The 18,154-nt window shown below is 43.7% G+C and overlaps 1 protein-coding gene across 8 annotated transcripts in view; it reads right to left on the bottom strand.

The window, feature by feature from the left end:
- The window catches only part of IGSF3 (immunoglobulin superfamily member 3), a 98,291-nt gene that overhangs the window by 32,339 nt on the left and 47,798 nt on the right, over positions 1 to 18,154 (bottom strand). For 7 of the 8 annotated variants that reach the window (XM_004263241.3, XM_033436286.2, XM_033436299.2 and 4 more), the window contains 2 exons: positions 11,489 to 11,866; positions 3,384 to 3,794 (listed from right to left, as the gene is read on the bottom strand). In XM_004263241.3, coding sequence (XP_004263289.1) covers positions 3,384 to 3,794; positions 11,489 to 11,866 — 789 coding nt within the window. Of the gene's footprint in view, positions 1 to 3,383; positions 3,795 to 11,488; positions 11,867 to 18,154 lie in introns of those variants that run through there. The other variant, XM_033436327.2, reaches the window with a different exon arrangement.

The raw sequence follows: 18,154 nt of genomic DNA, 5'->3' as shown, positions 1-18,154 counted from the left end.
GGCATTTCCAAGCCGTTACCGCTATCTTGAAGTGGTATCTTATCTTTAAGGCCCTTGCCCCATTCTTATCCCCCTATCCCATGCACTCTTCAAGCAGATGAGAATCCTGTTTCCCTAAAAAACACAGCAATCACAGGAGTGCTGCTTCCACATTCCTATTCTCCAGCTCAAGTTTGGCTTTGTACCCACCTGTTCGTCAGGCTCTCCATCTCCTCCCCTCCCACATGAGCCAGGGTCTTGCCCCCAACACCCATTTTCTCCAGTGAATCAGCTTCTTCCTTTATTACCCAAACTTCCTGACAAAGCGAATTACCCTCAACGACTCCAAGGGCTCATTTCTAAAGTGACAGCTGCTGCCTCAGCTTCCCTTCCCAAAAGAACAAGCTGAGAGACCTGGGTTTCACTCTGCCAGCCTCTGCCTAGAGGCATACACCCACGTGGGACGGAGCCCATGTCATTTGCCACATACTGGCTTTCTGGTCAACCAGATTACAGGAATCTATACCTCAACATCAGAGATTTTAGAAAAAAAAAAAAAAAAGAGAAAAAAAGCACCCCTTCCACATAAATGCCACTGAAGACATGCAAACAGGTGCCCCAGACCTCAGACTTCCTACTTCTTCAGAGTTAGGCTGGCTGCAACAGTGGCTGTCTTCTTTTGGCGGCCGAAGAGTCTGCTGGTCTCACGGGAATCTCCCCATGGCTTGATGAAGCTTTCACATTCCCAGGTTGAAGATGAGATTCAGGGCAAACCATCCTCTTTTCTGCACAGCCATTTGCCCTTGTTATACCCAGTCAATTAAACCTCCATAAATCGATTTATGCTTTTTCCAATACCCCCTCACTCCTCAGCTCACTGAAATTGGGCTTTGGGCCTTCTCCCACACTTCACTGACCCAGCAAATGTCCCCAATGACACCCCCTGCCCATCACAACCAAAGGCGTTTCTCAAGTATGTTTTAGCCTCTGGACCAGCTCTCCTCCCTTGGGTCCATGACACCATCCCTCCTGCTTCTCCCGCTGGCCTGACCACTCTGTCTCTCGAACCTGCTCCCCTGACCACCTCTTACTGCCACAGTTATCCTGGGCCCTCATCGCTCCCAAGCTCAGCCTCTGAGCGCCACGTCTGATCACATGCTGGGTGCTTCACGTGCTGAGCATCTCTATGAAGGTCTGCTTGCGGCATGGACTCCTTGACCAAAATTTACAAGAACAAATGCAAAGACGCCCAGTGCTGCCACTGAAGGGGAAGCAGAGGCTCTCAAGCAAGACTTGGCACATTGCCTCATGCCTCCTTATCACAGTTCCAGGCATCCCCCGAAGCCCCAGCCCCGGATCCCTCCTTCCACACACTCTCCATTCTGTTGCCTCGAGCACCCACTGCCCGCTTCCTAGGTCACTGCCACTGAGCTAGCCCTGGCCTTATCAGCCCTTCCCTACCTGGTCTCCCAACTTCAGACCCAACCTGTTTAGCCAACACTAGGTGGCCTCCATGGTTGCTCCCTTCTAAAACCCAGGCCTGACGGTGTCACTCTCTGCTTAAAAATCTCTATTCCCTCCTCCAAATGTTGGCAGCAGTGGTTTTCAAGCTATGCTCAGGCAGGGCGGTAGCGGGGAGCCCTTCCTTTCCTCATACAAAGTCTTTTGCTGCCCGGTACAGAAAACATTTGGTTCCGGCAAAGGGGATACACCGCGGCCTTCAAACGCCCTCCTCAAGCACCCCATGGCATGCACCCATGCACATGAACACACACACATGCCCACCCACAAGCGACCGCTCAGGCACCTCTACAGGACTCCTAAGATTCTAAGGAGAACAACTTGAAATGCTCAGACCACAGGGTCAAGGCCAAGCTCACACTCTAGCATGTGGGCTTCAGGCCACCTTTCCTATCTCCTCTCACCACTCCTAATCCGGAACTCAACATCTGCTCACCCTTGACCTCTCTGTGCTAGCCAAGCAGGTCAAACAATTCTGTACCTTTATGCGTCTCCTCCTGATGTCTGCTCAAGCTTCAAGGCTCAGCTCAAGTCACCAAATGTGTTGGTTTTCCTGAATTTTCCTCAACCACCCCACCCAGGGAAAACATTGTTGCAAGAACACTTCCCATTCACCATGTTCCCAGGGCACCCTTCACTCAGCCACTGGCTTTCACATCTGTAGTTCCCCGAGTGCAGGGACCAAGCGTTATTCATCTCTGAATCCCCGATGCCTATCGCCACACCTGCAGCGTTGCAGAGGCTTACCAAGTGTTGACTGAAATCAACTAAGAGAAGGGCAGCATTGGGGCTGCAACCACTGAACCAGAGCAGCACAGACACGGAGTGAAGTCATCAACTATTTTTTCACCTAGTTTTCCCTTTGCTGGCTTCGTCTGGATACATTTGCTGGGCAAATTCAAAAAAATCCTCATTCCAAATTGGTAAGATTAAAATAAAGAAGATTAACTGATGCAACCTAATTTGAAAGCGCTAAGACTTAAAATCTGGCCCAGACTTTTGAAGCTGCTCTTAACACCATCCAGGAAGGGAAGGGATAAATATGAAATAAAGTGCCTTCTGTAGGTTTAGTAGCGGAAGTTCCAGAAGCGGCTAAATGCTCTGGGTCCTACAGAGCAGATAAAGTGCTCCCAGCGCGGGAGCCCAACCCTTCTCGTAAAAGCCCTCACGCCCATGAGATGTCCAGAGAGTCGCTTCTGCCCTTTTACCTCTAGCTCTGCGTCTGACAAAGCACAGACGGTGGAAGTGTACTGAAAATCCAGCTTCCCGGGTCCCACCCCAGAAGGCTGACTCAGGAATCTGCACTGCCTGAGCCTGGGAATCTGTGCTATTAGGTAAGTCTGAAGCACACCCTTAGGATGGCAGAAGACCAGGTGGCAGGAAAGCTATGCAAAGACCAAGACCACCGCCATCTGACTGGAGCACATGGGATGGGGTGGGGTGGCGGGGTGTCAAACTACAGGTCCTGAAGGGGGCCCCCCACCTGTGCCTCAGATGCCCCAGCTCACCTCCCACAAACCACAGCTCCGCTCACCAGGACAATGGCAGCCCCTCACTGAAGGTGACCAGTAACACAAGGAAAGGCCCTTGGGCACTTGCTGCAGCTCCAGGACGGCACGCCACCAACTTCCAACCAAGCCAGGGAACCGAAGGCCCATGGGAACACCCGCCCCCAGCCCAGCTGAGGCGGTCAAGCAATAGCTTTTGGCTCCGGTCGAGAGCCCAGCTGGACTCAGGGGCCGGGGGAGTGCAGCCTGAGAAGGTCAGGGCTTGGGCTACCCAGGCCCTATGTACCCCGAGTACTTGCAGAACCGCCAGAAGGGTCTGCACAGCCTGTCTGACCACCCTCCCTGCCAGACAGAGAGTGGGGACGAGAGACTGACCGGTGGGCTGGACGTTGACCACAGTCCCCTCAGAACGCTTTCGGGTCATCGGGTACCATGAGCCGTCTGGGTCCTGGATCCACTCGGTGCCCTCGCAGTAGAACTCGCCCTGGTCGGAGGGCTGCAAGTGGAAGACGGTGAGGCGGAAGGTGCTGCTCCCCAGCTTGTCCAGGCGCACCTCCCCCAGGCTCTGCCTCTGCGCGTAGTCGCTGCTCGACTGCAGCACAAAATCCCGGCTCAGGGCAATGACCTCCACCGGCTTCTCGCCGCCCCGCTGCCGTAGCCAGGCCACGGACAGGTGGCTGTGCTGTAACGTCTCCGTGGCCACCTCACACGTGAGCTCTAGGGGGTCCTGCTCCACTCTGTGCAGAGTGTGGCGCACAGCAGTGGACTGCAGGGAGTCCGGGATCACTGCAACACAGGAACAGCCATGGGACACGGTCACAAAGCCACAGATCTTACACCCGTGGGGCTGAGCTCCCACCCACCAGCCTTCGACAGTCCCTGTGTGGCCACGGAGGACCCCAGATGGCACAGAAACCGAACGAGTTTTCTGTTTGGATTTGGACTGCAATTTTTTGGCGCTTACACTTACCTGGTTGATATTTCAATAACACTCAGATAAAAAGTGACTAGGGGGCAGAGGGATAAATTCAGAAATGGACATTCACAGATATACACTACTATATATAAAATAGAAAACTACAAGGACTTACTATATAGCACAGAGAACTATATTCAGTATCTTGTAATAACCTGTAATGGGAAGCAATCTGAAAAAGAATATATGTGTGTATAACTGAATCACTCTGCTATACACCTGAAACATTCTAAATCAACTATACCTCAATAAAAAAAATACATAAGTAAAATAATGTTTGTAGACTTAAAAGAAAGTGGGTCAAATTTCAGTTTATATAATAAATGAACTCCCTGAAAACAACATGTAAAAGGAATTCTCTGTCAGGTCAAATAAGATTTTGTTGTTCACGGTAGTATGGCTTCCAGACATTTTAACTTGGCTTCTCACTGAACTTCAAACAAAAAGAGTTCCTGGAACTTCGAGTTTCCCATTTTCTATACAACTTGCTCATTTTCTCCCTTCTAGCCACCCCACCCCCATGTCAGCAGTGCAGTGCACTAGGAAGGTTATTTCTTCTTCTTCTTCTTTTTTTTTTTTTTTTTTTTTAAAAAAAAGGACTTCCCTGGTGGTGCAGTGGTTAAGAATCCACCTGCCAATGCAGGAGACATGGGTTTGAGCCCTGGTCCAGGAAGACCCCACATGCCACAGAGCAACTAACCCCATGTAGCACAACTACTGAGCCTGTGCTCTAGAGCCCGCGAGCCACAACTACTGAAGCCTGCGCACCTGGAGCCCATGCTCCACAACAAGAGAAGCCACCACAATGAGAAGCCCGCACACCGCAAGGAGGGGGAGCCCCCGCTCGCCGCAACTAGAGAAAGCCCGTGGGCAGCAACGAAGACCCAACACAGCTGTACATAAATAAATAAATAAAGGTTGTGGGAGAGAGAAGCAGCAGCATCCTCAATTTTTTAGTAGGTTTAATCCTCATATTATTCATGTGTCAACATGTGTCATGTTTGTGGGCTGGAAGGAAGCCATGGTATGGGGATGAGTCAGGCAAGCAATGAGATTTCCTCTGTGGTCACCTGGTCAGCAGTTTCCTGCGGAGACTAAACATGACCCCCTCTCTGATGTGAAGGGTCGAAATCTTAATTTCTAGTTTTTATTATCACAATTAAGCCTGGAAATTATGACGTGGACAGAAAAACAGAACAGCCTCGATATTTCTGACCCTTCACATTGGCAAACACTGTGGCGCAGAGCCGGCCACAATGAAATCCCTCTCCCTTCTCTGCCACCTCCTCCATCATCCAGGGGCCAAGGGAGACAGCTGGTACAAAATTCCTCACCCTGGAGCCAAAGGACACACAGACCCACTTCAGGTCTGAGCATGGTCCTGCAGCTGCATCAGCTTCCTGACTCAGCAGCGCCCCAGGCAGCTCAGAGTCACGGTTCCAAAGGCCCATCACTGAGAACAACACCCAGCTCTACCCACCACCAGTCCCTCCCATCAGGAAGCTTGCACAAACCTCTAGATAACCTCACCCACCAGAGGGCAGACAGCAGAAGCAAGAAGAACTACAATTTTGCAGCCTGTGGAAGGAAAACCACATTCACAGAAAGACAGACAAGATGAAAAGGCAGAGGACTTTGTACCAGATGAAGGAACAAGATAAAACCCCAGAAAAACAACTAAATGAAGTGGTAATAGGCAACCTTCCAGAAAAAAAATTCAGAATAATGATAGTGAAGATGATCCAGGGCCTCAGAAAAATAATGGAGGCAAAGATCGAGAAGATGCAAGAAATGTTTAACAAAGACCTAGAAGAATTAAAAACCAAACAAACACAGATGAACAATACAATAACTGAGATGAAAAATACACCTGAAGGAATCAATAGCAGCATAACTGAGGCAGAAGAACGGATAAGTGACCTGGAAGACAGAATGGTGGCATTCACTGCTGCGGAACAGAATAAAGAAAAAGGAATGAAAAGAAATGAAGACAGCCTAAGAGACCTCTGGGACAACATTAAATGCAACAACATTAGCATTAAAGGGGTCCCAGAAGGAGAAGAGAGAGAGAAGTGACCCGAGAAAATATTTGAAGAGATTAAAGTAGAAAAATTCTCTAACATGGGAAAGTAAATAGCCACCCAAGTCCAGGAAGCGCAGAGAGTCCCAGGCAGGATAAACCCAAGGAGAAACAGGCCAAGACACATAGTAATCAAACTGGCAAAAATTAAAGACAAAGAAAAATTATTGAAAGTAACAAGGGAAAAACAACAAATAACATACAAGGGAACTCCCATCAGGCTAACAGCTGATTTCTCAGCAGAAACTCTACAAGCCAGAAGGGAGTAGCATGATATATTTAAAGTGATGAAAGGGAAGAACCTACAACCAAGATTACTCTACCTGGCAAGGATCTCATTCAGATTTGACGTAGAAATCAAAAGCTTTACAGACAAGCAAAAGCTAAGAGAATTCAGCACAACCAAACCAGCTCTACAACAAATGCTATAGGAACTTCTGTAAGTGGGAAACACAAGAGAAGAAAAGGACCTACAAAAACAAACCCAAAACAATTAAGGAAATGGTCATAGAAACAAACATATCGATAATTACCTTAAACGTGAATGGATTAAATGCTCCAACCAAAAGACACAGGCTTGCTGAATGGATACAAAGAAAGACCCATATATATGCTGTCTACAAGAGACCCACTTCAGACCTAGGGACACATGCAGTCTGAAAGTGAGGGGATGGAAAATGATATTCCATGCAAATGGGAATCAAAAGAAAGCTGGAGTAGCAATACTCGTATCAGATAAAATAGACTTTAAAATAAAGAATGTTACAAGAGACAAGGAAGGACACTACATAATGATCAAGGGATCAATCCAAGAAGAAGATATAACAATTATAAATATATATGCACCCCACATAGGAGCACCTCAATACCTAAGGCAACTGCTAACAGCTATAAAAGAGGAAATCGACAGTAACACTATAATAGTGGGGGACTTTAACACCTCACTTACACCAAAGGACAGATCATCCAAACAGAAAATTAATAAGGAAAAACAAGCTGTAAATGACACAATAGACCAGATAGATTTAATTGGTATTTATAGGACATTCCATCCAAAAACAGCAGATTACACTTTCTTCTCAAATGCACATGGAACATTCTCCAGGATAGATCACATCTTGGGCCACAAATCAAGACTCGGTAAATTTAAGAAAATTGGAATCATATCAATCATCTTTTCTGACCACAATGCTATGAGATTAGAAATCAATTACAGGGAAAAAAACGTAAAAAACACAAGTACATGGAGACTAAACAATATGTAACTAAATAACGAAGAGATCACTGAAGAAATCAAAGAGGAAATCAAAAAATACATAGAGACAAATTACAATGAAAACACGATAATCCAAAACCTATGGGATGCAGCAAAAGCAGTACAAAGAGAGAAGTTTATAGCAATACCAAGCCTACCTCAAGAAACAAGAAAACTCTCAAATAAACAATCTAACCTTACTCCTAAAGGAACTACAGAAAGAAAAACGAACAAAACCCAAAGTTAGTAGAAGGAAAGAAATCAAAGATCAGAGCAGAAATAAATGAAATAGAAACAAAGAAAGCAATAGCAAAGATCAATAAAACTAAAAGCTGGTTCTTTGAGAAGAGAAACAAAATTGGTAAACCTTTAGCCAGACTCATCAAGAAAAAGAGGGAGAGGACTCAAATCAATAAAATTAGAAATGAAAAAGGAGAAGTTACAACAGACACTGCAGAAATACAAAGCATACTAAGAGACTACTACAAGCAACTCTATGCCAATAAAATGGACAACCTGGAAGAAATGGACAAATTCTTACAAAGGTATAATCTTCCAAGACAGAATCAGGAAGAAACAGAAAATATGAACAGACCAATCACAAGTAATGAAATTGAAACTGTGATTAAAAATCTTCCAACAAACAAAAGTCCAGGACCAGATGGCTTCACAGGTGAACTCTACCAAACATTTAGAGAAGAGCTAACACCCATCCTTCTCAACCTCTTCCAAAAAATTGCAGAGGAAGGAACACTCCCAAACTCATTCTATGAGGCCACCATCACCCCAATACCAAAACCAAACAAAGATATTACAAAAAAAGAAGATTACAGACCAATATAATTGATGAACACAGATGCAAAAATTCTCAACAAAATACTAGCAAACAGAATCCAACAGCACATTAAAAGGATCAAACACCATGATCAAGTGGGATTTATCCCAGGAATGCAAGGATTCTTCAATGTATGCAAATCAATCAGTGTGATACACCATATTAACAAATTGAAGAATAAAAGCCATATGATCATCTCAATAGATGCAGGAAAATCTTTTGACAAAATTCAATACCCATTCATGATAAAAACTCTCCAGAAAGTGGGCATGGAGGGAACCTACCTCAACATAATAAAGGGCATATATGACAAAACCACAGCAAACATCATTCTCAATGGTGAAAACCTGAAAGCATTACCTGTAAGATCAGGAACAAGACAAGGATGTCTACTCTTGCCGCTATTATTCAACATAGTTTTGGAAGTCCTAGCCACAGCAATTAGAGAAGAAAAAGAAATAAAAGGAATACAAATTGGAAGAGAAGAAGTAAAATTGTCACTGTTTGCAGATGACATGATACTATACATAGAGAATCCTAAAGGTGCCACCAGAAAACTACTAGAGCTCATCAATGAATCTGGTAAAGTTGCAGGATACAAAATTAATGCACAGAAATCTCCTGCATTCCTATACACTAACAATGAAAGATCAGAAAGAGAAATTAAGGAAACAATCCCATTCACCATTGCAACAAAAAGAACAAAATACCTAGGAATAAACCTACCTAAGGAGGTAAAAGACATGTACTCAGAAAACTGTAAGACACTGATGAAAGAAAACAAAGGTGACACAAACAGATGGAGAGATATACCACGTTCGTGGATTGGAAGAATCAATATTGTAAAAATGACTATACTACCCAAAGCAATCTACAGATTCAATGCAATCCCTATCAAATTACCAGTTGCATTTTTTACAGAACTAGAACAAAAAAATCTTAAAATTTGTATGGAGACACAAAAGACCCTGGATAGCCAAAGCACTCCTGAGGGACAAAAACGGAGCGGGAGGAATCAGACTCCCTGACTTCAGACTATACTACAAAGCTACAGTAATCAAGACAATATGGTACTGGCACAAAAACAGAAATATAGATCAATGGAACAGGATAGAAAGCCCAGAGATAAACCCACACACCTATGGTCAACTAATATATGACAGAGGAGGCAAGGATATACAATGGAGAAAAGACAGTCTCTTCAATAAGTGGTTCTGGGAAAACTGGACAGCTACATGTAGAAGAATGAAATTAGAACACTTCCTAACAACATACACAAAAATAAACTCAAAATGGATTAGAGATCTAAATGTAAGACTGGACACTAAAACTCTCAGAGGAAAACATAGGAGGAACACTCTTTAACATAAATCACAGCAGGATCTTTTTTGATCCACCTCCTAGAGTAATGGAAATAAAAACAAAAATAAACAAATGGGACCTAATGAAACGTAGAAGCTTTTGCAAAGCAAAGGAAACTACAAACAAGACAAAAAGACAACCCTCAGAATGGGAGAAAATATTTGCAAATGAATCATCGGACAAAGGATTAATCTCCAAAATATATAAACAGCTCATGCAGCTCAATATTAAAAAAACAAACAACCCAATCCAAAAATGGGCAGAAGACCTAAATAGACACTTCTCCAAAGAAGACATACAGATGGCCAAGAAGCACATGAAAAGCTGCTCAACATCACTAATTATTAGGGAAATGCAAATCCAAACTACAATGAGGTATCACCTCACACCAGTTAGAATGGGCATCATCAGAAAATCTACAAACAACAAATGCTGGAGAGGGTGTGGAGAAAAGGGAACCCTCTTGCACTGTTGGTGGGAATGTAAATTGATACAACCACTATGGAGAACAGTATGGAGGTTCCTTAAAGAAATAAAAATAGAATTATCATATGACCCAACAATCCCACTACTGGGCATATACCCAGAGAAAACCATAATTCAAAAAGACACATGCACCCCAATGTTCATTGCAGCACTATTTACAATAGCCAGGTCATGGAAGCAACCTAAACGCCCAGCAACAGACGAATGAATAAAAAAGATGTGGTAGATATATACAATGGAATATTACTCAGCCATAAAAAGGAAAGAAATTGGGTCTTTTGTTGAGACGTGGATGGATCTAGAGACTGTAAGTAAGAGTGAAGTAAGTCAGAAAGAGAAAAACAAATATGCGTTAATATGTATATTAACGCATATATGTGGAACCTAGAAAAATGGTACAGATGAACCAGGTTGCAGGGCAGAAATAGAGGCACAGATGTAGAGAACAAACGTATGGACACCAAGGGGGGAAAGTGGCGGGAGGGGTGGTGGTGGTGGTGTGTTGAATTGGGAGATTAGGATTGACATGTATACACTAATACGTATAAAATAGGTAACTAATAAGAACCTGCTGTATAAAAAATAAATTAATTAAATTAAAAAAAAAAAGGCCCATAGTTTCTTAGAGGTTTGGCCTCTCTTCCAGCTGATGTCACCTGCTTAGTGCTCTTCATCAGTTCTTCAGCTTATCAACCACAAATGTCCTCGCCTTATATTTTTATATCCCCTTTCACCAGCTTGAGGGTCAGTTGACCTTCTCTGAAATTCTTAACATCTGCATTAGATCTTCTTTAAGTTTTAGCTTCAGCTTTCTACTATTTACAAATGAACACACAAACCTGGTTCACTTATGCTACCTGTTGACCTCTAAAATATTTGGGGAGCTTTGGATTCTCCTTTTAAAGTCAAATAAAACTGCACTATAAAAGAAGTGACTCAGTGTTATGGATTGAATGTTTATGTTCCCCCCCAAATTCCTGTGCTGAAACCTAATCCCCAGTGTGATGGTATCTGGAGATGAGGCTTTGGGGAGGCGATTAGGTCATGAGGGTGAAGCCCTCATGAATGGGATTAGTGCCCCCCACCTTTTTCTTTGGCTGCACCACACTGCATGCAGGGTCCTAGTTCCCAGAGCGGGGATTGAACCCGTGCCCGCTGCAGTGGAAGCGTAGAGTCTTAACCACTGGACCTCCAGGAAAGTCCCTGGGATTAGTGCCCTTATAAACGGACCCCAGACAGCTTTCTCCTTCCCTTTCTGCCATGTAAGGAGACAACAAGAAGTCAGTACTCTGCAACCCTGAAGAGGGCTCTCACCAGTACTAACCATGCTGGCACCCTGATCTGGGACTTCCAGCCTCCAGAACTGGGAAATAAATGCTTGTTGTTTAAGCACCCAGTGCAGTCTATCATAATTTATGATAGCAGCTCACACTGACTATGACACTCAGACAGAACAGCAGCCACGTGAACACAGTTATCTCCTTACCCATGAGGTTCATCTTGGCACTGTAACTCCCGAAGTATCGCTCATCGGTGTTGGGTGTGTGGCATTCATACTCTCCAGCATCCCGGGCCTGGAGATCGGTGATGTGCAATAAAGCCGAGTTCCCCTGGACCCTCTCCACGTAGATCTTCCCGCTGCGGACACGCTGGGTATAGATGGCGTAAGGGAAGGAAGAGTCCATGGTGCTGACAATCTGGACCTCGCGCTCAGGGGCGGAAGGCAGGTAAATGGACCACTGGAAATTCTGCTCAGAAGGCCCCTGGTAGCCACTGACGTTGCACCAGATGGTGATGTGGGAGCCCTCTGTGCGGTACAAGGGTCCTTCCTGGACGGCGACTTGCCGCTGTGCTGACACTACCCCTGTGGGGGAGACACACACAACAGGCTCACTTACTTCTCAGACCAAAATGCAAAGCAGGCAGCAATGTTCAAAGGTTTTGTTATTCGTGTGACATGGTAATAATATAAGTAGCTTACTGGCCCTTTCTGAGGCGCTCTTTGATTTATAAATATTAATTAAAACACTGTGGTAAAGCACTGTCTCTAATTTGCATATATGGGAATTTGATCACGCAAGGACATGGTTCTGTTACTTATTCAATGGCTGACTCTTGGGAATTTCATTTAGTCCCTCTGTCATTTATGCGGCAGTTTTATATCTATTTATTAATGCCCTTTATAAAGTTTTTAATAAAATGAGCAGGAAAAGTTGAATCCTTGGCACAAATTCAGAGGAAAACAAATAAAACCAACTGCCTTGCAATCTGCCTGAAACTAAATAAATGCTCCTTTCTTGATTAGAGGGCTGGTAGGAGGGAGACCTGGGGCCCTTTCTTTGGTGCTGCACCCTTATTTGCAAGAGGTAGCTACTCCCATGACACTAGGTAGAGCATTCATTACACCCTCTTTCCTCCATATGCGGAGGCAGAGCTGAGCTCCTGTAGGCCGCTGTTCGGAGTCCACATGAACAGGAATGGGAAGGGCTGACGCACATCCCTGATGCCCAGATGCCCACACGCCGCCGATGGGGGCAACTGACGGCGCCCCCCCCACCCCCCGTAACAAGGAAGTCGGGCTGCTCTGGAGACTGAGCTCTGATTCACCACCGGCCGCCCCACCCTCTGGCTGGGATATGCGTCTCCGCCTGGCCTCTGCCTGCCTTCTCCATGTTCTTAACATGGTCTCCCCTCACAGACTCAGGGGCGGGAAATAGAGTGAGTTTGCTTACTCATTCCATGCCAGCACAACTGATTCTGCCTGAGCCACTGAGAAGGTGGGAGGGGGGCACACCCCTGTGGCCTTCCCCTTGACAGCAGGGGGCACACAGCACTGTGGCAGAAAGAGCAGGGGAGGGCTAGTCACAGCTTTGCCAGGAACTGGAGCTGGCTGTGCTATCTTGGACAAGCTGCTTTTCCTCTCTTGTACCTTGATCTCTTCATCCACAAAATGATTTCTAAGAAGGCTTTGGAGTGGACTAGCACGTGTGCCGATGCTGGCTCTGTCACTTATTAGATTAGTTGTGACCTTGGATAAGTTACTTAACCTCTCCAAGCTTCAGTTTTCTCATCTGTAAGATAGGGATAATTATGTGTGCCTCGCAGAGTTATCAAAAGACTTAATTAGATAACATATATAAAGCCCCTAGCATGGGGCCTAGCCCATAACTAGTCCTTAAGAAAGAGCTGCTAGCTAGGGCCCCTCCTGGCTGGAATACTCTGTGGCTCTGGATCCAGAGAGGACAGGATTTGGGCCAGGGATCCCTTAAGGACACGCCAATGGCCTCTTGACGATGACACCATGTGTGGGGTCGCCCACCTCCACCCACAGCTGCAGCCCACTCCCACTCCCATGAAAGCTTCTCCCACTCTCCCGCCAAAAGGCCATCACAGCTGCCCCAGCTCAAACTTATCTGCAGTGGATCCAGCTGGGGAACAGCCGGGACGGCTCAAATCCTAGCAGGATGCAGCTCTAAGCCCAGCCCGGGAGATGCCTGAGCCTCAAAGCAAGCTGATCTAATCTAAAACAGACGCTACAAGGAAAGGCCTGTGGCTTATAAACTTTCATTCGTGCACAACCTTTTCTCCCAAACAAAATTTTGCATGGAACCCCACCTTGGCTTAAGCAGCAGAAGCAAGGAAAGTGAAAAGGGGGTGGGAGAGGTGGCAAATCAACAGATGGACGTGGTACGTGAATTGACGTGATACATTCTGGTTGACAGCATTCACAACTATATTGAAGGTCATGGAGAAGACAGCTCATTAGTTATTTTCAGTATGTTAAAATTTAGTGTGTAACATTTTTACTATGTGTCCTACAACAATTTAAAAATATATAGATATGTATATAATGACACTTGAACCAAATGTTTGCAGTACTCCAGAGATGCAGAACTTTGAAAACCATGTAACTACATTCATAACTTTTAGGTCTCCCTGCATTTCAATGTTCTACGACAAAACAGCCACAACCACGCCCCACCCGCTGCAAAGAAGGCCGCAAGCAGGTCAGGGCCAGCCAGCATCTTTGTTAGGGCACTACTTCTCAACCTTAGACCCACACTGGGATCACCTGGAGAGCTTTAAAAACTAAAAGGGCCCGGGCCCCACCCCATGTAACTGGTCTGGTGTGCAGAAGCCTGGGCATTAGGAGTTTTAAAAACTCTAATGCAGAGCAGTGTCGAGATGTCTTTATCGACAGAGTGCCAGCCAGGTGCCCAAATTAAAGACCAGATCCTGGTTTAAGACTCTCAACAGCCTTGAGCTCCTCCCTTTGCTGATTTGGGTCAAGAAAGTTTTATTCTCCTCTAGTGAATGGGCAGAAGTAAGAAGCTGAGGCCCATCAGATACTGGCTATGATGATGCAATACTGAGCTCACCTAGACTGCATTCTATTTACAGACCTTACAAAAGCACTAGATCGGAGGATCATACACATTATTCCCCTGAAAGGTAAACAGTGTTAAGTGGCCTGAATGAGCCAGGGCATCAGGGTCAAAACAACTTGTCCGAGTGGGAAGCCGGTTATAAACAGTCATGACAAATAAATAAATAAATAGATACTAGACTGCACTTTAACCATACACATTCAGCTGCACCTGCTTATTAAATATCTTCTGCATTCCCTTCCGACCCCACAAAGGGCCTCTGACCCTTAAAAATAATGCTGCTCTTAGGAAGTGGACCTTAACATAGAAATAGAAATTAACTTTTTCTTCTCAACAGTTTAATTCCCATTCTATACCCCACATTCCCCATTTCCTTCTCCTGGCACTGCCCCTGCTGTCCGGATCTCATTTTCCTAGATGCTGCTACCTTCAAAAAGACAGAGCCCCGGGCTTCCCTGGTGGCGCAGTGGTTGAGAGTCCGCCTGCCGATGCAGGGGACATGGGTTCGTGCCCCAGTCCGGGAGGATCCCGCATGCCGCGGAGCGTCTGGGCCCGTGGGCCATGGCCGCTGGGCCTGCGCGTCCGGAGCCTGTGCTCCGCAACGGGAGAGGCCACAACAGTGAGAGGCCCCCATATCGCAAAGAAAAAAAAAAAAAAAGAGCCCCGACCCTGGCCAAGGCATCTCCTGACGCCACTGTCCCTTCCATCTTCCCTCTCAGCCTACAATAGAAGGTTCCTCTGGGCAGGGATCAAAAATAACATTTTTTACTTTAGACATTTCTGTACTCTTTGTTTTGCAATAAGTAAGTTATCACTTCTCTAAATTAAAATGATCCAAGTATTATATATAACTGTATAAAAAGGACTAGACACAAAAGACATAAAAAGAGTGGGAGACAAAAATAGGAACAAAAAACAAGGGCAACAAAAAATAGTAATGAATATGGTAGATATTAATCCAACTATATCAATAATCACTTTGAATGTCAATGGTCTAAACGTATCAATTAAAAGACAGAGATTGTCAGAGTGGATTAAAAACACTACCCAACTATATCTTGTCTACAAGAAACCCACTTTAAACATAAAGACAAACATTAAAAGTAAATGAATGGAGAAAAATATACCATGTTAACACTAATCAAAAGACCTGGAGTGGCTATATTAATTTTAGACAGACTTCAAAGTAAGGAAAATTATCAGGAATGAAGAAGGACATTACATAATGATTAAAGGAGTCAATTCTCTAAGAAGACATAACAGGTCTTACTGCATATGCACATAACAACAGAGCATCAAACTACATGAGGCAAAAACTGATAGAACTGCAAGGAAAAAAAGATGAATCCACTAGCATAGTTGATGATGTCAACACCTCTCTCTCAGAAATGGACAGAATCAGCAAGCAGTAAATCCATAAGAACATAGCTGAACTCAACAACACCTTCAATGAACTGGATACAATAGACATCTACAGACTATTTCATCCAACGACAGTAGAATACCCATTCTTCTCATGCTCACATGGAACATTCACCAACACAGACCACATTCTGGGCCATAAAATACCCCTTAACAAATTTTAGAATATAGAAATCATATAATATCTGCTGGTAGACCAAAATGGAATTAAACTAGAAATCAATAATAGAAAGATAACTGGAAAATACCAAAATATGTGGAGATTAAACAACACACCTCTAAATAACACACGGGTCACAGAAGAAAATCTCAAGAGAAATTTAAAAAAAAACTTTTAAACTATCAATAAATGAAAATTAAAATATGACTTAGCAAAACCTATGATATGCAGGGAAAGCAGTGCTTAGAGGAAAATTTATAGCATTGAATTAGAAAAGAATAAAAATCTTAAGTCAATAATCTAAGTTTCTACCTTAGGAAATTAGGAAAGGAGGAGTAAAGTAAATCCAAAGTAAGCAGAAGAAATAAGAATTAGGGTAGAAATCAATGAAATTAAAAACAGAAAATCAACAGAGAAAAGTCAATGAAACCAAAAGCTGTTTTTTTTGAAAATATCAATAAAACCAATAAGCCTGTAGCCAGGTTAACAAAGAAAAAAAGAGGGTACAAGTTATTAATATCCAAAATGAAAGAGAGGAAATTATAAGATTCTATGGAAATTAAAAGAATAATAAAGAAATCCTATGAACAACTGTATGATCACAAATTTGATAACCTAGATGAAATGGACCAATTCCTTGAAATATACAATCCGCAAAAACTCACACAAGAAGCAAAGATGATCTGAATAGGTCTATACCTATTAAAGACACTGAATCAATAATTAATAACTGTCCAAAACAGAAAGCACCAGGCCCAGATGGGGTAACTGGCGAATTCTACCAAACATTTAAGGAAGAAATTATACCAATTCTCTACAATCTCTTTCATAGGATGGAAACAGAGGGAATACCCCCTCCTAACTCATTCTATCAGGCCAGCATTACCCTAATACCAAAATCAACAAAGGCATTATAAGAAAACTACAGACAAATATTTCTCATGAACATAGGTGCAAAAATTCTCAACAAAATATGAGCAAATTGAATCCAAAAAATATAAAAAGAATTATATACCAGAACCAAATGAGATTCATCCCAGGTGTAGTTGTTCAACATTCGAAAATCAGTCAATGTATTATAACATATCACATCAAACTAAAAAAGAAAAACCACATGGTCATATCAACAGATGCAGAAAAAGTATTTGACAAAATTCAACACCCATTCATTAAGAAAACTCACAGTAAACTAGGAACAGAATGGAACTTCCTCAACTTGATAAAGACTACCTACAAAAAACCTATAGCTAACATCACACTTAATGGTGAGAAACTCAAAGCTTTCCCACTAAGATCAGGAACAATGCAAAGATGTCCCTTCTCACCATTCCTTTTCAATAAGGCAAGAAAAAGACTTAAAATGTATATATATTGGGAAGGAAGACATAAAACTAAATTTGTTTGCAGGTGACATGATTGCCTATGTAAAAATAAAAAAGTTTTTATTGACAAAGAAACTCCTGAACTAAGAGATTACAGCAAGACTGCAGGATACAAGAGGTTAATGTACAAAAGTCAACTGCTTTCCTATATACCAATAATGAATAAATAGAATCTAAAAGTAAAAGCACAATACCATTTACATTAGCATCATAAATATAGTCAACTGATCTCTGACACAGGTCAAAGGAAAAACAGTGGAGTAAAGATAGTCTCTTCAACAAATGGTGTTCAAACTACTAGACACTCACATAAAAAAAAAATGAATCTAGACACAAACCTTACACTCTTCACAAAAATTAACTCAAAATAGATCACAGACCTAATTGTAAAATGCAAAACTATAAAACTCCTAAGAGTGGACTTCCCTGGTGGCGCAGTGGTTAAGAACCCGCCTGCCAATGCAGGGGACATGGGTTTGAGCCCTGGTCCGGGAAGATCCCACATGCCGTGGAGCAACTGGGCCCGTGCGCCACAACTACTGAGCCTGTGCTCTGGAGCCCGTGAGCCACAACTACTGAGCCCACATGCCACAACTACTGAACCCGCATGCCTAGAGCCCGTGCTCCGCAACAAGAGAAGCCACCGCATTGAGAAGCCCACACACCGCAATGAAGAGTGGCCCCCACTCGCTGCAACTAGAGAAAGCCCGCGTGCAGCAACGAAGACCCAATGCAACCATAAATAAATTAATTAATTAAAAACTCCTAAAAGATAACATAGGAGAAAACCCAGATGACCT

This window comes from Orcinus orca, chromosome 1 (assembly GCF_937001465.1).
Source record: "Orcinus orca chromosome 1, mOrcOrc1.1, whole genome shotgun sequence".
Classification (NCBI taxonomy): Eukaryota; Metazoa; Chordata; class Mammalia; order Artiodactyla; family Delphinidae; genus Orcinus; species Orcinus orca.
Note: the sequence above shows the minus strand (reverse complement) of the source record. Positions and strands in the feature narration are given on the sequence as shown.